The 23,269-nt window shown below is 44.7% G+C and overlaps 1 protein-coding gene across 2 annotated transcripts in view; it reads left to right on the forward strand.

Moving 5' to 3' along the window:
• The window catches only part of nup98 (nucleoporin 98 and 96 precursor), a 66,898-nt gene that overhangs the window by 24,518 nt on the left and 19,111 nt on the right, over positions 1-23,269 (forward strand). For both annotated transcript variants that reach the window (XM_078544949.1, XM_078544950.1), the window contains 11 exons: positions 819-952; positions 2,003-2,193; positions 4,793-4,912; positions 6,343-6,626; positions 8,557-8,670; positions 9,519-9,657; positions 12,532-12,709; positions 19,575-19,724; positions 20,563-20,739; positions 21,632-21,767; positions 22,239-22,665. In XM_078544949.1, coding sequence (XP_078401075.1) covers positions 819-952; positions 2,003-2,193; positions 4,793-4,912; positions 6,343-6,626; positions 8,557-8,670; positions 9,519-9,657; positions 12,532-12,709; positions 19,575-19,724; positions 20,563-20,739; positions 21,632-21,767; positions 22,239-22,665 — 2,050 coding nt within the window. The remainder of the gene's footprint in view (positions 1-818; positions 953-2,002; positions 2,194-4,792; positions 4,913-6,342; positions 6,627-8,556; positions 8,671-9,518; positions 9,658-12,531; positions 12,710-19,574; positions 19,725-20,562; positions 20,740-21,631; positions 21,768-22,238; positions 22,666-23,269) is intronic.

Consider the following 23,269-nt stretch of genomic DNA (forward strand, 5'->3'; position numbering starts at 1 on the left):
GGTTCAAGGAAGCAGCTCCCCACCACCTTCTCAAGGGCAACTGGGAATGGGCAATAAATGCTGGCCCAGCCAGCAACACCCACAAGTAAATAAAATAAAACCCCTCCTTCACATCTCCCACGACCAATGGCCAATTTTATTTGATAATCGGTCCTATAAAACATCTTGGTATGTTTTACTGCATTAAAGACATTATATAAATTTCAGCAATGTTGCTGAAAAGAGAGACATGTTGCCAAAGGTTTTCACCTTGCACTCATCAGGACAGACACAAGAATGCCAAATTTCAAACAATCAGCGATTTATATTAAACGTGAAAAGGGTGCTGATTGGTTGGTAGCTTGACTCTGGCCAAGGCATTGCCATGGAGAAAGCAGCGGGGAACTCAAAGGTTCCCCAAGCTCCCGGGTAATTCCAAGAAAGTGCAAGATTTGAACATATTCCTTTTGGTCGCAGAGAATGGGTCCCTGCGTATGAATGTATGTCACTTGTAGCAAGTGTAAATGAGCCATGTTATGAGTTCGACTGATTATCTTAAATTGTTAGTGTAGGTATTAGTGCACTCAGGATTGTTCAGAGGGTGCTGTCCAATCACAGAACCACACCTAAGCGTAGACATTTTGTTTTGGGTTTTGCAAGCGTCAGGTGGTTGAGTGCAGTCTGCCTATTGCGAACAACCAAAGGAACAATTCAACTAATTAGGGGTGGGCACACCCACATCCCATGAAAGAATATTTTTTTTTTTTAAAAAGCAATGTAGGTTTTTTGGTTAGTTCTATGCTGGTTTTATTTCCTGTTTCTCCCTCTCTTGTTAACAGGTCTGACTGATCCAAATGCCTCTGCCACACAGCAGGCTGTGTTGCAACAACAGCTCAACGCTCTGGCCTACACCCCTTTTGGAGACTCTCCACTCTTCAGAAATCCCATGGTTGATCCAAAAAAGAAAGAGGAGGTAAATTTCTTGAGTACCTGTCCACAACACACGGCCTCAACCCTTGCCTGGGTAAATTCACAGCTGTTTCACAGTGATGCTGGGCAAGTCCTCAGTGATACAATACAGTTATAATTCTGTGGGGTGATTCTGTTGTAGCTCTGTGGTGCCTCAGCATTGGTGCCTCAACAATAGTGGGCACTGATATAGCCCCACAACTTTCTGACTGAGATGTGAGTGGCAGCAACTTAAATCAGCCTGACTCAACAGTACATCAGATGTTTGAACTGGAAGTGATGTAATCCAGGTGTTTTGAATTGACACAGGAATTCCAAACTATTTCCTCTGCTTGAGCAAAGGGGCATAATCTTAAATTTCTAATGAAGCCATTCAGGATCAATCCATGGAACATTTTTTAAACAAGGGAAGTAGAAATCTGGAAATCTCTCCCTGGAAGACTGTGAATGCTGCTGGTCATTTGGAGCTTTCAAGACAGCAGCAACTTGCATTTATATAGCACCTTTTAATGTAGAAAATCTTCCACGGTGTTTCACAGGAGCGTTTATAAAGCAAAGTTTGACAGTGAGCCACATCATGAGACATTAGGAAAGCTTGGTCAAAGGTCATAGGTTTTAAGGAGCGACTTGAAGACGGAGAGGGGCAGAGATTGAGGGTGGGAATTCCGAGCTTTGGGACCTTAGCAGCTGAAGGCATGGTGTTTACTGGTGGAATGATTAAAATTGCGGATGCTCATGGTGCCAGAATTGCAGGGGTGCAGAGACCTCTGAGGATTGTAAGGCTAGAGGAAGTTACCTGGATGATAGGGAGGGATAAGTCTGTGGATAGATTTGAAAACGAGGATAAGAATTTTAAAATCACAGCATTGTTTAACTGTAAGCAGCAGAGCCTGAGATTGATTTTTGTTGGGTAAGTGTATCGATGGATATGGAATAAAGGTGGCAAAATGAAGTCGAGATACAGATCAGGCATGAACAAGTTAGAGGGGCCAAATTGCAGTCTCCTGTTCCTTTTGCTTTGAATTTAATTTCTTTACCCCTTTTTTTCTGGCAGCGATTGAAACCCACAAACCCAGCGGCCCAGAAAGCGCTGACCACCCCCACTCACTACAAACTGACTCCTCGCCCTGCCACCAGGGTACGGCCAAAAGCCTTGCAGGCCACTGGATCCTCCAAATCCCAGCTCTTTGACGGACTGGACGATGATGAACCTACATCCCTCTCCAACGGCACCTTCCTGCCCAGGTAAACATGTCTTTCTCTCTCTCTGCACCCCTGTCACTGAATGCTGAGGTCACCATCTCTTAACTTATTCAAATCCGGAATCTAGGCAGTTATTTGTGGATCAATGGTTGATTATTGAAAAGTGTGCTAGACTTTTTATTTTTATTCGTTCATATGCTGTGGGCCTCGCTGGCAAGGCCAGCATTTGTTGCCCATCCCCAATTGCACTGGAACTGGTCTTGCTAGGTCATTTCAGAGGGCAGTTAAGAGTCAACTACATTGCTCATTGCTGTGGGTTTGGAGTCACATGTAGGCCAGACCAGGTAAGGATGGTAGATTTCTCTCCCTAAAAGGCACAAGTGAACCTGATGGCTTTTTGCATCAATTGATGATAGTTTCATGGTCACCATTTCTGAGGTTAGCTTTCAATTCCAGATTTATTAACTGCCCTGATGGGATTTGAACCCATGCCCCCAGAGCATTAACCTGGACCTCTGGAATACTAGTCCAGTGACATTAGGCTGCCATCTCCACTTGTAAGCAAGCTGTGTTTGGTAAATTGTTTGGATATTAACCAATTACACCAATAAAAAGCAATGCATTTGTTATTGGATATCTGTATATCTGAGGTGTCGCAAAAGATATTTACAACAAACTTGAGCATATGGGTTGTGGTAATAATGCATATTTGGTAGTGGCTCGATTGGGAGGGATGGGTTTAACGTTACCTGGCAAAGGGTTAGATGCTTTGCACCCCAGGAACTGATGATGAGTGTGGGAATACTTGACTGTAGGAGCACAGTTCCTATTTTGCTGTGACACAAAAAGGAAAATGAAAGAAAAATACCATGGATACTGCAAAAGCTGAAATAAAAACAGCACCCAGCATCTCTGTGGACAGAATCAGAGCTAAGGTTCGAGGTCAATTGACCCGTTGAGTATTTCCAACTTCTTTTGTGTTTATAAAAATTAAGGGAGTTTCTATTTTAAAAATAAAGCTTTCAAAAGATTGGGCAGGTCAGCAGAGAAGTGGCAGATACAGTTTATTATGGGTAAGTATCAGGTGGTACAATGTGGGAGAAACAGCCAGCAGTGTGTATGGATTCAATGGGACGATACTGAATGATGTACGAGAAACGGGGTTTACCTAAAGAGGTGGGTAAAGTCGAAAAAAACATTTTAGATTTTAGAAATGAAGACGTGAGAGTATGAACAAAAGATAATAAATTTGCCTGAGAAAACTGTGCAACTAAAAGCTGACAATTCCCATGATGGACTTCATCCTATTATCTTCAAAGAAGTGGCTGCTGGGATAGTAGATGCATTGGTTTTAATTTTCCAAAATTCCCTAAATTCTGGAAAGCTCCCATCAGAATGAAAGCTAGTGAATGTAGCTCCTCTATTCAAGAAAGGAGGGAGACAGAAAGTGGGAAACTACAGGCAGGTTAACCTGACATTTGTCATTGGGGAAAATGTTGGAATCTATTATTAAGGTTATAGCCAGAGTACTTAGAAAATCTCAGTGCAATCAGGCAGAGTCAACGTGGTTTTGTGAAAGGGAAATTATGTTTGACTAATTTATCAGAGTTCTTTGAGGAAGTAACAAGTGATGCAGGTGAAGGGGAACCAGTAGATGTGTGCTTGGATTTCCAGAAGGCATTTGACAAGGTGCCAAATCAAAGGTTACTACACAATATAAGAATTCATGAAGTGGGGGGATAACATATTGGCATGGATAAAGGCTTGGTTAGCTCTTAGGAAACAGAGCAAGCATAAATGGGTCATTTTTGGGTTGGCAAGATGTGACGAGTGGAGTGCCACAGGGATCAGTGCTGGGGCCTCACTATTTACAATCTATAAATCCGTTTCAATGACTTGGATCTAGGGACTGAATGTGTGGTTGCTAAATTTGCTGATGACACAAAGGTAGGAGAGTACGTTGTGAGGAGGACTTAAGGAGCCTGCAAAGGGATATAGATAGAAATAGTCATTTGGCAGTACAGAACTTGAATATTGCTGAAAAAATACATTTGCCAAAACTTCTTGCCTTACACTCATCAGGACAATTGGCAAGAATACCAATATCAGGGGAAAGTGAGGCAATGGGATTCATTTGGAATTGATACAGGGCTATGGAGAGAAAGTGGAGCAGTGGGATTAATTTGGGCTTGATACAGGGCTATGGGGAGAGAGCAGGGAGTGAGATTAGTTTGAGATGATGCAAGGTTATGAGGAGAACACAGGGCAATGGGATTAGTTTTGGATTGATACAGGGCTATGGGGAGAGAGCAGGGAGTGAGATTAGTTTGGGATGATGCAAGGTTATGAGGAGAGCACAGGGCAATGGGATTAGTTTTGGATTGATACAGGGCTAGGAGGAGAGAGCAGGGAGTGAGATTAGTTTTCGATTGACACAGGGCTATAAGGAGAGCAGGGCGGAGAGAGTAGTTTAGGGTTTATCGGTTTATTAAGACCAGCTTTTTATTCCAGATTTTAGTTGGATTTAAGTTCCCCCTCTGGGATTTGAACTGATGTCTGTGGATTATTAGTAACATAACCATTATGGTAGCATATCCACCAGCCCTTGAATCCCTACTTAACTAAACTTCCCTGTGAGCAGGAAGAGCATCAAGAAACTGGTGCTGAAGAGCATGAATAACTCCACTCTCTGTTCGCCTGTACTCTGCAAGGAACCGAATGATCTGGCATCACCTTCTGAATATCCAGAGAATGGGGAGAAGTGAGTACAACCTCTTGGCCTTTTGCTAAACGTCTTGAGAGTTTTGTTTGCTGGGGAGCATGTCCTGGCTGGTGACCAGACCTGGTCTTGGAGCCTCTGCTTACCGCAGTGGGTGTGCACTCTGTCATAGTCCCTCAGCACTAACCAGGCGATATACCAGAATCCAAAATACAAACACCTGGTGTGCTAGTGCCCTCTCTGTGTGATTCCTAACTGTGTGTCTTTGTTGAGTGCTAAGAGAATTCAGTGCTGGAAAGAGGAGTAAAGTGCTTCCCAAGCTGAGAGGAAGCTTTTATCCCAACTGTCCTGTGTAAATCTGGTGTGATGGGAGATGGTATTTCCAGGGTAGCGACGGTCGTTTGCCGGTTGCTCTACCATTCTGGTCTCTAATACTTGGGCTAGCTCAGCGCGTTCACCAGTGAGGCAGACGTATTGCAGCAAACCTGGGTTGCGATCAATGAAAATATTTTCAACTGGTCTCAGGTATGCTCAGTGCATCCAAACAGTGGCAGCCTTCACTAACCAGACCATCACTAACTCTTCAAATAAAAGCCAAATACTGCGGATGCTGGAGATCTGAAATAAGAACAAAAAGTGCTGGACAAACTCGGGTCTGGCAACATCTGAGAAACAGAGTTAACATTTCAAGTCCAATGTGACTCGTCTTTGGAACTGAATCACTAATCCCACCACCAAACTAATAAGATTCTGCAGAGGAGCCTTAACTTGATATCTAACAAACTGCAAGAGGTGGGGGGAATCATTAGAATCATTCATCATGCCATTCCAGCTCTTTGAAAGAGCTCTTCAGTTCGTCTCATTTCTCTGCTCTTTTCCCATTGCCCTCACATTTCTCCTTTTCTAGTATTTAACTTCCTAAAGTTACTGTTGTGAAACAAGAAGGCAGTTGTATGGCACGCAGTTAAAATTCACCACGTGTTTTACCCAACAATCACATTTCTGTCTGGGTTTACCCCCACTTCCCCACCAACTGTAACATGCCTCAACCCCTTTCCCAGTCCAGAAACTTGTCATTTTGTCTCTTGACCCTATTTGTGCTATCTGCTTACTTTCTAAACTTTAACTGCCCTCCACAAAAGCAATATCCATCCCTTCCCACCCCCCCACACCCTGCTGGCTCCCACCATTGCGCCCTCTGAGACCTAACCTTTCCACATTGGGATCAGACTCACCTAGAATCCTATAGCCCAGAAAGACCCCTTTCGCCCCATCGGACCTGTGCTGGCTGATTGTAAGATCAGGAACTTTCCCCATAAGTGTTTAGTTCCCAGTTTGAATTTCAAATTTCATTCAAATAAGCTTCTGGAACCATCCCTGGCATCCCAGAACTCTTTGGAAGCTAGTTCTCACCTCCCTCCTTTCTTCACATGGATGCTCCAGGTAATTGATATCTTGGTGGTTCCTCATAGTGAGCGGGAATGCCGGCTGGAGAGAGAGGATGATGACCAGCAGGAAGTGAATAAATGCTACACTAACACCATAGTTAAGCCGATCCCACAGACACCTGAGGGGATGAACTGCAACAAGCACCAGAACTGTGCCATGGATGACACCATCACAGAGATGAACTTGAGGAACAGGCTGCGAAATGGCACGTTGGATGGGAGCAGTGAGGATCCATGTTTCATTGACGGATCCCTGAATGAGGAGCGGGAGTCTGAGATAGATGACAATTTGCCTCCTCACCCAGCAGGTGAGCCACTGTAGGGTAGGGAGTTTATTAATTTTATATTGTTATTGTCCACCGGGCATGAACTGGGGCTTCATTCAATTGTGCTCCTGGGGCGTAGTGATTTTTCACATCTGTTTTACATGTAGAAGGTCCCAGTTTCAATCCCTTTAAACCCTTCATGTTGAAGCATATTATTTGTCTCCTAAGACTATCTTGAACTTGATATTTTACAAAAGAGGCCTAAATAAGCATTGACTTAAACTAGGTTAGGAGGTGCATGTTTGTAATATGATCTTCTCTAAATAAAGCTTAGAAAACTGTGTGAAGATTGGCTCCTGTTCTATCCTTCCCCACATAGCTTCCTGGAACAGAACACCAGCCACACTCATAGCTGCAGACACAAGTGTGTTTTTTCTTTTTGTCTCTTGAATATTAAAAAGTTGTGGGTTCGAGCCTTTTCTAGAGATCTGAGTGCATATTCCAGTGCAGCACTGAGAGTGAACTGCACTGTTGGAGATAGCAATTTCCATGTGAGACATTAAACCAAGCCCCCTTGGGGAATGTAAAATTTTCCACGGATAGTTAAGGAAAGGCCATCTGGTCTGTCCAGCTTGTTCCACGCAATTGTGGTACCCTGAGGATCCCAATATTAGAATCTCAGCAAGAATAGTGGTTATGTTACTGGGCTGGTAATCCAGATGCCTGGTCAAATGATCAGAAGTTGAGAGTTCAAATCCCATCGTGGCAGTTTGTGCATCAAATTCAGTTATGAAATAAACCTGGAATTAAAAACTAGCAGCAGTAATGGAGTTATTGAGCTGTTGTAAAAGGAAACCTGACTCACTAATGTCCTTTGAAAGGAAACCTGTTGTCAGGCCAAAAAGGCGTTCTGCCTGCCTCACAAATGAGTAATGTACTTGAATTTCAGTGCAATTGCAATGCCAGGTACGTAGGCCGTACATCCTAATGACTCTCAAATTGTATCGAACAGCACATCCCTTGGCTGTTCACAATAGGCAACCATCTCAACCAACCCGTACTTGCAAAACTGAGAGCATAATGTCCATTGTTAAATGTGATTTTACAATTGGCCAGCGCTTGCTGAACAGTCCCAAGTGTGCTAAGAATTGCACTAATAAATTAAGATCGTCAGTCAGGCTCTCAATGTGACTCATTACGTTTGCTAAAAGCTACATATATGCAGAGGCCTGTCCTCTGCCGGCAAAAGGAACATGTCCAGGCATATTGCACCTTTAGTTTTGAATTAAACAGAAGTGTGGGGGGGGCAATAGTTTCCTGGTGTATTCTCCATGGCAATGCCCTGACCAATCAGAGTTGATTCGCCAACCAATCAGCCCCCTTTTCTCATGCAATATAAAATGTTTCTCCCTTTGAAATTTTCTATTCCTGCATCTGTCCTGATGGGTGCAAGATGAAAAGCTTCAACAGTATGTCTCCCCTTCAACAATACTCAAAATCTGTTGTCCTTGGCCGATCTGACCTATACGCAGTATGGTTGACTCTTAACTGACTTGTGAAATGGACTAGCTAACTGTTTATCTCGAGAAAACCAGCTGGTGAAGGGTAACACTGGAATCAATCTTTACTCAGTCTTGCATTTATTCAGAGTTAAATATTACAAACATACACCTCCTACTCAACCACATCACGGATGGGTAATAAATGCTGGCCTTGTCAGCAGTAGTCACATCCCACGAGTGAATAAATGGGGGAAAGAACTGGCCGCAGCCCACCCAGAATCATGTGAACTTCCAGGAGAAGTGAAACCAGACCAAATTAGGGGAATAAATATTAGGGAAATTCCTTTTCAACCCCTTTGGGTGATCAAAGCTCATCCAGGAGATCGCTCTGATCCTGATGATGCCAAACGATTCTTGCCTTTTTGCCATATTTATCCAAGTTGTGCTGATGCTGATTGTGTTTTTGGCAGGCATTGTGCTGACCCGAATTGGTTACTACACCATCCCCTCCATGGACGAACTGGCCCAGCAGATGAATGAGAACGGAGAGTGTATCGTGGAGAACTTCACCATCGGCCGCAAAGGTCAGTGCTCAACGAGTGATAAAACTGGGTGATGGGAACTTGACAAATGAGGGCTGTTAACTGACTGCACAGTCTTCAACTCGATTTGCAACTCGTAGAACCAAGGAGTCTATTCCTGGAGATAGCAAGACCTGCATAACATCTTGGCTTGGGCTAATAAGTGGCAAGGAACATCTCTCTCACAGCAGGCAACAACCATCTCCAACAAGGGAGAGTCTCTAACCACCTCCCCTTGACATTCAATAGCATTAGCATTGCTAAATCCCCCCCCACCCCCACCAGCATCCATTGACCAGAAACTCACCTGGACCAGCTACATAAAGGCCATGGCCAATAAAGCAGGACAGAGGTTGGGTAGTCTGTGGTAAGTCTATCACCTCCTGACTCCCTGAAGCCATTCCACAAGGGACAAGTTAGTGATGAAATACTTGTTTAGATGAGGTGCTTCAATGAGAAGACTCATCACCATCTTCTCAAAAGACAACTAGGGATGGGCAGTAAATATCGGCCTTGCCAGTGACACTCCTATTCCTGTGAATGAACAATAAAGGCCTGCTATTATCTGATTTTTTTTTTCTAGCTGTGGACACCAGTGTAGTGAGCTGTCCTTGCTGCTGTACAGTTCCTTGCTCTTTCTTTGGAACCTTTTGCCCTGCTTTCAGATTTGGGAAAGCTGTCATCTCCTGTTCCTCCGCACTTTAAAGCGGAATCTGTCTGGCAGCGGTGGGAGGGATTGAGGAGATATTTGTCGGGTTCGGAGATTGGTGGTTGTGAAGAGGGTGTCTGCCAAGGAGAAAGGGGGCTTCTGCCCCAGCACTTATTACTAACTTGTCTATTTTAAAACCCAGGTTATGGTTCGGTATATTTCCCCGGCATTGTGAATCTGACCAACATGAACTTGGATGAGATCGTGCACGTACGCAGGAAGGAAGTGATAGTTTACCTGGACGATGAGAAAAAGCCCCCTGTGGGTGAGGGCCTGAACAGGTAAACATCAGGGTGGAGCTGGTGAGAGATAGTGTCACTGGGAACAATCTTTGAAATGCAATTGTGATTAAAGATCGTCCAGACCCTGGGCCACGTGGATGGGTTGAATTCAAAGGGGGCTGAAGTTGTATGGAGCTTTGTTGAGACCCCATCTGAAGTACTATGTTCAGTTCTGGGCACCACACAGCATTCCAGAATGATATATTAACCCCAGAATGAGTGCAGCACGGATGAACCCCAAATTTCTGCAAATTATTTTCTAACCCAGAACTCCAAGTTCAAATCCCTCCCAATCCAGTTTCTATCCCTATCACAGTACCAAAACTTGTCATAAGTGACATCCTACCTGACTGTGACAAAGGTAAACTTTCCCTCCTTGTCCTTCTCCACCTGTCTGCAGCCATTGACACGTTTGACCGCATCATCCTCCTCCTCTTCCTCCACCTCCACTGTCATCTACCTGGGTAGGACTGCTTGCGCCTGGTTCCATTCTTATCTATCTAATCGTAGCCAAAGAACCGCTTGCAATGGCTTCTCTTCCTGCTCCTGCACTGATACTGCTAGTATATCCCCCAAAGATCTAGCCTTGGGCCCCCTCCTATTTCTCATCTATGAAAGCATAGCGTTAGTTTTCGCATGTACCCTGACTACACCCAGCTCTACCTACCACCACAACCACCTCTCAACTCCTCCGCTGTTGCTAAATTATCAGACTGCTTATCCATTATCCAGCAGTGGATGAGCAGAAATTTCTCCAATTAAATATTGGGAAGACTGCAGCCATTGTTTTCAGTCCCTGCTTCAAACTCTGTTCCTAGCTACCAACTTCATCCCTCTCCCCAGCATCAGTCTAAAGCTGGACCAGTCTGTTTGCAACCTTGTTGTCATATTTGACCCTGAGATGAGTTTCCGATGACATGCCAACACTAGGACCACCTATTTCCACCTCCATAACATTGCCTGATTTCACCTGTCTCAATTCATCTGCTGAAACCCTCACCCATTACCTTTATTACCATATTGACTATTCTAAAACACTCCTGGCTTTTTTTTATTAATTCATGGGATGTGGGCATAACTGGCTAGGCCAGCATTTATTGCTCATCCTTAATTGCCATTGAGGAGCAGGTGGTGAGCTGCCTTCTTGTACCACTGGTGTAGGTACACCCACAGTGCTGCTAGGAAGGGAGTTCCAGGACTTTGACCTAGCGACAGTGAAAGAATGGCGAAATATTTCCAAGACAGGATGGTCAGTGGCTTGAAAGGGAACTTCCAGGTGGTGATGTTCCCATCTATCTGCTGCCCTTGTCCATCTACATAGCAGTCATGGGTTTGGAAGGTGCTGTCGAAGGACCTTTGATCTCCCACGTTCTACTCTCCATAAACAGCTCCTCTAATTCTGGCCGTATGTACATCCCCTGTTTTAATTGCTCCATCATTGGCAGCCATGCCCTCGGTTGCCTTAGACTCATTCTGGAATTCTGGAGTTTCCTCCTTTTGCCTCATTCTTTAAGACGCTCCTGAAAACCTCCTGCTTTGACCAAGCTTTTGGTCAGCTGATCTAATCTCCTTACATGGTTTGGTGTCATAATTTTGTTTGAGTGCTCCTGGGAAGGGCCTTGTGACCTTTGTTAAAGGTGCTATGTAAATGTAAGTTACTTCATTGTGTGCCCCTTAGTTACTGATTCACCATGCAGTGCGAGTCACCTCTTGATGCTAGCTCCCTCATCTGCAATTAGATTCCCCTCCCCATTCATTGAACCTTTCTGCATAACCCTAATGTCCTTTTCCAGGTCTAATTCTGTTGAATGCTCTCTGCCCCCTTTCCATGGTTCTAGTCCGCTTTCTATAATGGGATGCCCACAACAGCATGCGACACTAATAGCTGTGACCTAAACCCAGCATTTCCTTGCCTCTTTGTATTTGTATAAGCAATTGCATTCATCTGTTTGCGTTTTTGTGTCCTGCAGTACATTCAGTTTATCCAATTCCATCACCAAAATCTTGACAGGGGGTTATTACGTGAGGGTTTGTTTTCCTTGTTTGACACATTTTCCATCCTCGCCTGTCGAAGGTAAGATGATGCAGAGCAAAGAGGCCACTTGGCTCATTATGCCGTTGCTGGCTCTTTGAAGGAGCCATCCAAACAGCCTCTTCACCAGCCTTTTCCAAATAACCCTGCAAAATTTCCCACTTCAAGTATTTATCCAATTCTTTTTTTGAAAGCTCCTATTGAATCTACTTTCACTGCCCTTTCGGGCAGCGCCTTCCAGATCGCAACAACCCGGGTCCAAAAAAAATCTCATCGCTTGGCTCTTTTGGCAATTATTTTAAAATTGTGTCCTGTGGTTCCTGACCATCCTGCCAATGGAAACACCTAGGGAGAAACAATCAAAACCCTTCACGATTCTGAACACCTATTAAATCACCCCTAACCTTCTCCGCTCTGAGGAGAACAATCCCAGCTTCCTCAGTATCTCCAATGTAACTGAAGTCCCTCATCTTGGTACCGTTTTAGTAAACCTCGTCGACAAATGATGCCTTTTGTTGGGGTGCAAATCCGTGAGCACCAGTAACCAAGTAGCCATTCTTTATTTATGAACTCTTCAATTTATATTACAACACTTTAAAGTACTTTGTTGGCTATAAAACACTTTCAAGTGTCCGGTGATTGTGAAAAATCTATAAATGCAAGCCTTACTCTCCTTTAACTGAGCATCGTTGCCTCACACTGGATCCTAAGTTTCAATTGAGATTAGGAGCAGTTGCAGAGTAGCAATCGGGGAGCAGGAATCCTGGCTGATAGCTGCTATATCTCTTTTCCCCCCCTCCCTCCCACTCCTTCTCTTTCCACCTCCCCCTCCCTTTGAAAAGGCGAGCTGAAGTGACATTAGATGGAGTCTGGCCCACTGATAAGAGCACTCGCTGCCTGATCAAGTCACCTGAGCGACTGATGGAGATGGGTTTCGAGGAGAGGCTGGAGAGCTCATCGCGAAAGCAGGGCGCCCGCTTCCTGGAATACAGGTCCGAAACCGGCTCCTGGGTTTTTGAGGTAAGGACTGACCTTGTTGCATTTTCACCCTCTGGCGTGCCTTCGCCTCCTGTTTACCAGTGAGAAAGTGTCGCTGGGTCACACGGCGCCCTATTTGCGCGTTGCCCAGAATTGGGCAGGTTTGAATCATGGCTCCCAGTGTGTTTTGGTTCTGAACCTGCCTGCTCAGCTCTTCTTTATTAAAACTTCCTTACTCCCCACCCCGTGCACGAGCTTACTCTGCTTTATTGCCCTTTGGTCCCTTTCTCCCACCTCACTGGCCATTGCAGAGTGGGACTTCCTGGATGGTACAGTGAACCCTGCTTACACAAACAGAGACCCATATAGCTTGCAGGATAAAATATACCAGAGGCAACCGGAAACCACCAACACTCGCCAATTACAAAGAGTCTTCAATGCACCACATACCTTTTACAACTTAAAACACAGGACGTAGCCCATTGCAAAACTGCTCGACCTGGAACTTCGGTCTGGATCACTGTGCTTCACCGCACACAACTCACTGTTTCTGCACTGTCTGCTCCCAAAAATACACGTATAAATTGTGAGAGGTCAGTGTATATGAGTGAGAGGCAGCAGTGGGTTTGGTGAAATGGAGAACTCTTTATCCAGCATGCACAGCAAAAGAGAAAGTGCTCTGTCTCTGGGATTGAATGCTCACACAGCTCGATCTTGGAGAGCGGAGTTTCTCTGCTGATGTGGAGGCTGGTGCCACAGCAGGTCTAACAGCATCTGTGGGGAGAAAAACAGAGTTAATGTTTCGAGTCCATATAACTCTTCAGAGCTCGAAACGTTCACTCTGTTTTTCTCTCCACAGATGCTGTTAGCCCTGAGTTTTTCCAGCATTTTCTATTTTTGTTTCAGGTTTCCAGCATCTGCAGTATTTTGCTTTTACCCCCATTCCACAGTATGTCCAGTGACCATTTTGAAAATAGAGAACTGCAAAGAGAACAGATGCCATTCCCTGACGTGTTTAATTTACAAGTTTCACTGTTGCCTCACTCTTGTCTATTGTTTTAGCAAAGTAGAGCACTGAAGCTGCACTAAGAACAACAGAATTCAGCTTGTGCAACTGTCTGCCTCCTTTCTTCTTTCTAAACTGTTTTTCCCTGCGTGCTTATTCCCATCCACCACCTTCAGCTCAGGAGTCAGGACCCTCACCGAAAGATTCAGTAAATGAAAACCGATGCTTCACCACCACCTTCTCAAGGGCAACTGGTGATGGGCAATGAATGAAGGCCCAGCCAGCGAAGCCTATATCCCGTGAATTAATTTTTAAAAATCCTGTCCTTACTGTTTCCTCTCCTCTCCTCGCCTCTCCATCTCACAACTCCCTCCCTGCCCCTCTTCAGAGCCAAGTGTTGACCAAAATAAAGCTGCACTTGAGCCAATGTAGGTTAATGTATGATGTCCAGCCCATGTGATATTACCACTGCCATTGATTATCTGTGCCTCTGTTGTTGAATATCCAAAAGACACTTGACGGTGTCCGACTGTAGGTAGATTCAGCAGCAATTTTTTAATTAGTACAAGTGTGCATACATGGGAAATGCTTTTTCAGAATGCTCTAAAAGGAAATTCAAAGTTACACAGTTTCTGTTGGTTATATATACCATCTTTTGGATAACTCATCATTAACTCTCAATGTTCTTACCTTGTATGTCTAATTATTACATCCTTAATTACAAATGAGCTTACAACATAAACATGGAATGATCAGCTCCACAGTTCAGGAGGAATTTATAAAACAATCATGGAATGACCTGACCTATAACACAAACTATGTTCACCGTTCGCTTCAAAACATAAACTTTGCTTATCTACCCTGATATTTTGCTGCTAAACTAATTCATCTGTATATCTCAGCTTGACCCTGAAGTTAACCAATCCAGTTTATTACAGTATAATTGAGAGACTATTCATCAACTTATTTTATCCTGATCCAAATGTCACATTCTTTTAGCTTTATTATGGGCTGATCCATAGGCTAGTCATTCAAGGTCATGTTCATTCAAGATTTTTGTTACTGCGAGCACTTTTAAAACTTATACCCATAACTTGGCCAAGCCTGGGTAATCCCAAGATGCATCCTGATATGTCTCTTCTCTTCCCCCCACAACTGAAGAGGCACAGGACAAAGGGAAAAATCTGAGTCTCTTTGCCTTTGTTGGTGTTTTAAAAGCCTCCATTATGTAAAAAGCCATGGTTCAGAACATAAGAAATAGGAACAGGAGTAGACCATTTGGCCCCTCGAGCCTGCTTCGCCATTCAATAAGATCATGGCTGATCATTTTGTGTTTCAATTTCCACCTTCCTATCTAACCTCGATAACCTTTGATTCCCTTGCCTAACAAGAATCTATCTACCTCTGCCTTAGAAATATTCAATGGCGCCGCCTCCACCACCTTCTGAGGCAGAGAATTCCAAAGTTGCACAAACCTCAGAGAAAACACTTCCCCTCATCTGTCCTAAAAGGGCGAACCCTAATTTTAAACAGTGCCCCCTAGTTCTGGACTCACCCACAAGAGGAAACATCCTTTCCACATCCACCTTGTCAAGGCCATTCAGGATCTTGTAAACTTCAATCAAATCACACCTCACTCTTCTAAACTCCAGTGGAAACAAGCCCAGTCTGTCCAACCTTTCCTCATAAGACAACCCACTTATTCCAGGTATCAATCTAGTAAACCTCCTCTGAACCGCCTCCAATGCATTTACATCCTTCCTTAAATAAGGAGACCAAAACTGCACACAGTATTCGAGGTGCTGCCTCCCCAATGCCCTGTATAACTGAAGCTTAACATCCTTACTTTTATGTTCAATCCCTCTCGTAATAAAGGATAGCGTTCCATTTGCCTTCTTCATTACTTGCTTTACCTGCGTACTAACATTTTGTGACTCATATACTAGAACACCTAGATCCCTCTGCACCTCAGAATTATGCAGCCGTTCTCCATTTAAGTAATACTCTGCTTTTTTGTTCTTCCTGCCAAAATGAACAACTTCACACAATTTTCCCACACTAAACTCCATTTGCCACATTTTCGCCCACCCACTCAACCTATCTATACCCATCTGCAGCCTCCTCATGTCCTCTTCACAACATACTTTCCTACTTATCTTTGTGTCATCTGCAAATTTAGCCACCATGTCTTCACTCCCCTCATCTAAGTCATTGATGTAAATTGTAAAAAGGTGAGGCCCCAGTACAGACCCCTGTGGGACTCCACTCGTCACATCCTGCCCATCAGAAAAAGACCCATTTATGCATACTCTCTGTTTTCTGCCAGCCAGCCAAACTTCTATCCATGCTAATATATTACCCCCTATACGATGTACTTTTATTTTCCATAATGTTTGATGTGGCCCCTTATCAAATGCCTTCTGGAAATCCAAGCACAGTACGTCTTTAGGCTCCCCTTTATCTACTGCACATGTTACTCCTTCAAAAAACTCCAATAAATTGGTTAAACGTGATTTTCCTTTCACAAAAGTGCCCAACTATGACCTCCTTAATGATCGATTCTAATAACTTCCCCACGACAGACGTCAAGCTAACTGGCCTATAGTTTCCTGTTTTCTGCCTCCCTCCCTTCTTGAATAGAGGGGTTATATTTGCTACTTTCCAATCTGGTGGAACCTTTCCAGAATCTAGGGAATTTTGAAAAATTAACACCAATGCATCAACTACCTCATTAGCCACCTCTTAAGACTCTAGGATGTAGTCCATCGGGACTTGGAGACTCCATCAGTTTGCTCAGTACCGTTTCCCTAGTGATTTCAATTTCACCAAGTCCCTTTCTTTCGGTCACCTCCTGATTTGCAGCTATTACTGGAATGTTTTTTGTATCCTCTGTAGTGAACACAAGCAAAATATTTGTTCATTTCTTCCACCATTTCCTTATTATCTACTACTGTCACTCTCTAGAGGACCGACACTCACTTTACTTTTTTCCTTTTTAAGTACCTGTAGAAATTCTTGCTATCCGTTTTTACATTTCTAGCTAGCTTCTTCTCATACTCTAATTTCTTTCTCCTGAGTAACCTTTTAGTCATTCTCTGCCGTTCTTTATATTCTGTCCAACCATCTGTCCTGCCACTCATCTTTGCAGAGTTGTATGCTTTTTCCCTTAAGTTTGATGCTTTTCTTAACATCTTTAGTTAACCATGGATGGTGGGTCCTCCCCTTTTAAAATTTTTCTTTATAGTGCGAATGTACTTATTCTGAATACTCTGAAATATCCCCTTAAATGTCAGTCACTGCTTCTCTCTTGATCTATCCTCTAGCCTAGTTTCCCAGTTTACTTCAGCTAGCTCAGCTTTCATCCCCACATGGTTGCCCTTATTTAAGTTTAAGATACTAGTCTTAGACCCACTCTTCTCCCTTTCAAACTGGATGTAAAATTCAATCATATTGTGGTCGCTGCTACCTAGGGTGCCTTCACTCTGAGATCATTAATTAATCCTGGCATGTTACACAATACCAAGTCTAATATAACCTACCCTCTGGTTGGTTCCAGAACATGCTGCTCCAAGAAACTATCTGAAAGCATTCTAAGAATTCCTTATCCAGGCTACTACTGCCAATCTGATTTTTCCAGTTTGTGTAGATTAAGATCACCCATGATTATTGCCATCCCTTTATCACAAGCACACAATATTTTCTCTTGAATACTTTGTCCTACACTCTGGTTACTGTTGGGGCCTGCAGACCACTCCCACTAATGACTTTTTTCCCCTACTATTCCTCATCTCCACCTACATCCTGATCTCCTGAAGCAAGGTCATCTCTAACTACTGCACCAATGCCCTCTTTGATTAACAGTGCTGCCCCTCCACCTTTACCTAGCTTCCTATTCTTAAATGCCATGTACCTTTCAATATTAAGGACCCAATCTTTGTCTCCCTGTAGCCACGTCTCTAATTGCTATCGGATCATATTTATTTACTTCAATGTGCGCCATCAATTCATTTACTTTGTTATGAATGCTACGTGCGTTCAGATAGGGAGCCTTCAGTTTTGTCTTTTTGTTACCTTTGTAACATCAAGACTTGACTGTTAATGTATTTTTAGGCTTTTCTTCTCTGTCCTTTCCTGCCATTCTCTGACCCTCATTTCTCATATCACCAGTTTGCTCTCCTGTCTTGACTCTACACCTTGAATTGCTACCTCTATCCAAGCTTGATCCCTCACCCCTCTTGCATAGTTTAAAGCCCTCTCTTCTTCCCCAGTTATGCGATTTGCGAGGACATTGTCCCAGCCCAGTTCAGGCGTAAACCATCCCAACGGTACAGGCCCCCATTTTCACCAGCACTGATGCCAGTACCCCACTTCTCCCACACCGGTCTTTGAACCATGCATTCATCTCACTAATCTTATTTGCCCTATGCCAATTTGCATGTGGCTCAGGTAATAATCCAGAGATTATTACCTTTGAAGTTCTACTTAATTTGGTACCTAACTCCTCATACTGGCATAGTTTTACCTATGTTATTGGTACCTACGTGGACTACGACAACTGGATCCTTCCCCCTTCCACTGCAAGTTCCTCTCCAACCCCGAGCAGATATCCTGAACCCTGGCACCGGGCAGGCAACATAGTCATCTGGACTCTCGCTCTTTGCTGCAGAGAACAGTGTCAATCTCCCTCACTATACTATCCCCTATTACCACTACATTCCTTTTTGCTCCCCCAGTTTGAACGGCTTCCTGTACCATTGCGCCATGGCCAGTCTGCTCATTCACCCTGCCACCTTTGCTTTCATCCACACAGGATGTGAGCACCTCAAACCTGTTTGTTGATTGCAAAGCCTGAGGCTCCTCCCCTACTGTCTGTTCGATCCCATTACCTGCCTCACTGACAGCCACATCCTCCTGTCCCTCACTGCTAACCAAAACAGATGACCCTCTTCTAAGAAGTGTGACTGTCTTCTGGAACAAATCATCCAGGAATTTCTCCCCCTCCCTTGTCTTGTGCATTTCGGCTTCCAGATCAATAATCCTGATCCGGAATTCCTCAAGCTGCTTATACTTCCTGCAGACCTGTTTGTCATGGATCGCCTTGGCATCCAAAAGCTCCCAGGTTGTGGGTTCAAGCCCCTCTCCAGGGATTTGAGAACATCATCCAAGCTGGCACATTCAGTGCCGGTATTGAGGGAGCGCTGTGCGGTGGGAGGTGTCATTTTACAAAGAGACATCAAGCTGGGGCCCAATCTGCATGCTCAGGTGGATGTAAAAGATCCAACAGCCACTCTTCAAAGAAGAACAGACTGTTCTCCCGTCTTCTGGCCAATATTTATCCCTCAACTATTATCACTAAAACAGGCTATCTGTTCATTATCTCATTTATGATTTACCACATCTATGAGTGACCCCTCGCTTGAGCATATTCCACTATGTTTGCTACATTAGAATGGTGACTGCACTTGCATAAGACCATAAGATGTGGGAGCAGAAGTAGGCCATTTGACCCATCGAGTCTACTCTGCCATTCAGTGAGATCATGGCTGATCTGATAGTACTCAACTCCACTTTCCTACCTTTTCCCCATAACCCTTGATTCCCTTGCTGATTAAAAATTTATCTCGGCCTTGAATAAACTTAGCGACTTACAAAAGCACATGATTGGCTGTAAAGTGCTTAAGGATGTCCTGAGGTTGTGAAAGGCACTGTAGAAATGTAATTCAGTCTTACCATTGCAATTAACTGAAACCTCCAGTAGCTGCAGTGTCCTTACGTAATGGCAAAAGCAATCGTGGGAAATGCCCTCCCTTGCAAAACAACTTCCCATCTAGCTGCACTTGTCCTGCTGAAGACAACTGCAACTTGGAGCTAACCTTTTAATTCCTGCATTCCCTGTTCCAGGTGACACATTTCTCCAAATATGGGCTCCAGGATTCGGATGAGGAGGACACCGAGCTGCCTTCAAAAGCTGAAACGAAAAAGTTGAAAACGGCAGCTCTTCCTGCTCAGCAGGCAGCGCAGGTCTGCAAGCCCGCCACCCTGCTTCTGGAGGTAATGCCACGCCAAACTTCACTGCCTGTCTACGTGCAACTCCTTCCCAATGTAAGACCCAGTGTAAGGTGGAACTATCGGCCTGCGCACTCCATGCTGATCTTTATCTCCACTCCATCGACCTGCCTTTATGCAGCATGGATTGTGACGGCCTGACCTATTTTGGACACTGCAGTCTTGCTGAGCTGATTCTCCCAGGGATCAGGGCCCCCACCGAAAGACCCAGCAAATGAAAACCGATGCTTCGGCCTTCCTGTTGTGTCAGCCATCGCTTTGATTAGCGCACTCGCCTCTTGAGTAAGAAGGTTGAGGATTCGAGTCCCACTCCAGAGACTTGAGCACATAATTCGGGCTGACACTCCAGTGCAGTGCTGAGGGAGTTAGACTCCGGCCCCGTCTGCCCTCTTAGGTCCATGTAAAAGGTCTTGGGACATTGTTTCAAAGTAGAGCTGGGGGATTTCTGCCTGATGTCATGGGCCCATATATATCCATTATCAACATTACTGAAAAGGCTGGTCTGGTCGTTGGTCACATTTGTGTGGGGGAATCTTGCTGTGCGCAAATATCTTCCATGTTTTCTACACAGCAACATTGACCACATTTCAAAAGTGTTTCAATGGCTTTAAAGTGCTTTTGGATGTCCTGACATTGTGGAGGGCACTTATAGAAAAGTGAACAATTTATTTCTTAAAAGCTTAAATCTCTTGGTCTTTTCTTCCTCGATCTTCAGGCATTGAATAATGCAAATATTTCTCCCTGCTTTCAATCTGTTGATTTGAACATGAGCTCTGAACCATGGCTGCTTTTAGTGATGTAATGGAGTCTGCCTTTTCCCTAGAGCCCTATGCTGCAGCAGATAGGGCGTGTGGCCGAGCTGGACAGCGACATGGCTGACATCACCCAGGAGCCCATGCCGGACAGTTTCTTGGACGAGGACACCACGGAGGAACAGGACCCTGTGTCGGCCTCCAGCAACATTGCATCCAGTTTGGGCATCAACCCCCACGCTCTCCAGGTAATGAGGGCCAGATGTGCTCTGCTGTGGTACCCCTGATGTTTGGTGGGTTGTGAGTGTGCATAACAAGATGGTGCAGGATTACAGATGGAAACACATAGCAGCTGAACCTTGGTCCTCGCCTGTTGTCCAGCTCGCAGGATGCTGCATCCAGAGTGGCATGGACTGAGAACCACTCGAATCCACCCAAGTTTGTTTCCTGGCCTGTTTCTAACTTATCTGCTGGGGCAGTTTTGTAGGGTGACACTTGGTGTCCTCACTGCATCATTGGGGGAAAGAGGCAGGAAGAAGATTGTTCCTACTCCTGATTGTGGTCAGGCTTTCCTGGAAAATGCATGTACTGGGTGAGAAAAGATCTGGCTTTGGGTGCCTTCCACATTGGCTTTCTGGGCTGGCTTATGAAGTAAAGGCTGTGCGGCAGCCACCTAAATGTTTAACAAAAGAGCCATTTCCTTTTTATTTGTTCTGGGGATGTGGGTGTTGCCGGCAAGGCCAGTATTTATTGCCCATCCCTAGTTGCCCTGAAAAGTGATGGTGAGCCTTGTTGATTGGATGCAACTAAGTGGCTTCATGGGCCACTTCAGAGGGCAGTTAAGTGTTAACTGGTTGGTGTTGGATTGAAGTTGCGTACAGTCCCAGACCAGTTAAGGACAGCAGGTTTCCTTCCCCAAAGGGACATGAGTGAGCTACTTGCGGTTTTACAACAACCTAACAGCTTCATGGTCACTTTTATAAAACCAAATTCTCAAACTGCCTGGTTGGATTTGAACTTTTGCCCTCTGGATTGCTAGTCCACTAAGTCACCATACCTGTTGTGACTTCTGTGAAGCTATTCAACTTAAGATCAGAATCTAAAATCTGCGCCTGTTTTCTTTGCTCTCTGCTCCTCCAGGTAATGAAGGCCTCTCTGTTTAGTGAAGACGAGGAAATGGATGGAATGCAGGATCGGTGCTTCACACAGCGCACAGCTGAAGAGGGTTGTGAGAGGGTGTTACCACGGCAGACTTTGCAAAGATCAAGGGGCTTGGGTAAATGCTGTTCTCAAATTGGAATTTTAAGTCTGGCACAATTGAGCAGAGCTAGTGGCACACTGGCACCAGTCTTGCCCAGAGTGCCTGGTATTGTCACCCAGGTTCAGCAGAAATACTCTTCAAAGGATGAGGCAGTATAATGGGAGCTTTACTCTTGTTCTAACCTTGTGTTGTACCTGACCTGGGAGTGTTTGTTGGGGACAGTGTAGAGGGAGCTTTACTCTGGGTCTAAGGAAAGATATGAACCATAAATACAACACGACGTTCGATACAGTTAAATTTTCAGTCCCCCACATTTCATGTTAAGTTATTGACTTGAATTTCATGGCTTAGTATAATGAGGTTGGATTTTTGTAGCTGTTAGACCTACACTGTAACTATTACCCTGCTGTGTTCATCACTCTCTCTGGAAGGTGATTGTGAGGCAGGATATTTCATTTACACTCTCTCTCGTTTGATTTGTTTCAGGTGGGGGCCTGTTTAATTGCAGCTTCTCCAAACCACTTTTGCCTTGCGGCGGGCAGCAGGAGCCGAGGGGTTTCCGGTCACCTGCTGGCGTGGAGGCTCTTCGCTCACCATTACTTCACTCCTGGCCAGTGGCAGGCCAGCTGCCCCCCTCTTTCGCCATGCCCAGCCAGCACCCTGAGGTGCAGCTGAAGACGGTGGGCGTTAGGCGACAGCAGAAGCTGGTGCCATTGGAGCAGTCAGTTACCAGTGGCAAAGGGAAGCTTCTGATGGACATGGCCCTTTTTGCTGGCCGTTCGTTCCGGGTTGGTTGGGCACCCAGTTGCATTCTGTGTCACAGTGGGAAACAGCTGAGCTCTGTGGCCGAGGAGGATCCTGATCCGTGCAGTGTGGAGTATAACTTCTTTCCAAAACCAGCAAAGATCAAACAGTAAGTAACCGAAATTGCTGAGATTTTGAGTGTGACTCTGAGGATGTGAAGCATTAATATTTGCTTGAAGTTGAGTACCCAGCCATACAATTAATGGTGATGTCCTTGCCTCCAACTCTCCTAGAATTGTGTTCATTGAATTCTGTCCATTGTGCTCATTCACCACCCCCCCAACCCACTTTTACTTGACCATTGGCAGTTGTGCCTTCAGTTTCCTGGGCTTTAAGCTCTGGAATTATGTCATCCTTCTATTCCTTTAAGATGCTCCTTAAAACTAAACTTTTAGTCACCTGATTTTTTAAAATTCATTTACAGAATGCGGGTGTCGCTGGCTGGGCCAGCATTTATTGCCCATCCCTAATTGCCCTTGAGAAGGTGGTGGTGAGCTGCTGCCTTGAACCGCTGCAGTCCATGTGGTGTAGGTACACCCACACTGCTGTTAGGAAGGGAGTTCTGGGATTTTAACCCAGTGACAGTGAAGATTTCCAAGGCAGGATGGTGAGTGGCTTGGAGGGGAGCTTGCAGATGATGGTGTTACCATGTGCCTGCTGCCCTTGTCCTTCTAAATGGTAGCAGTCGTGGGTTTGGAAGGCACTGCCTAAGG

Source organism: Cetorhinus maximus, chromosome 7 (assembly GCF_964194155.1).
Source record: "Cetorhinus maximus chromosome 7, sCetMax3.hap1.1, whole genome shotgun sequence".
Taxonomy (NCBI): domain Eukaryota; kingdom Metazoa; phylum Chordata; class Chondrichthyes; order Lamniformes; family Cetorhinidae; genus Cetorhinus; species Cetorhinus maximus.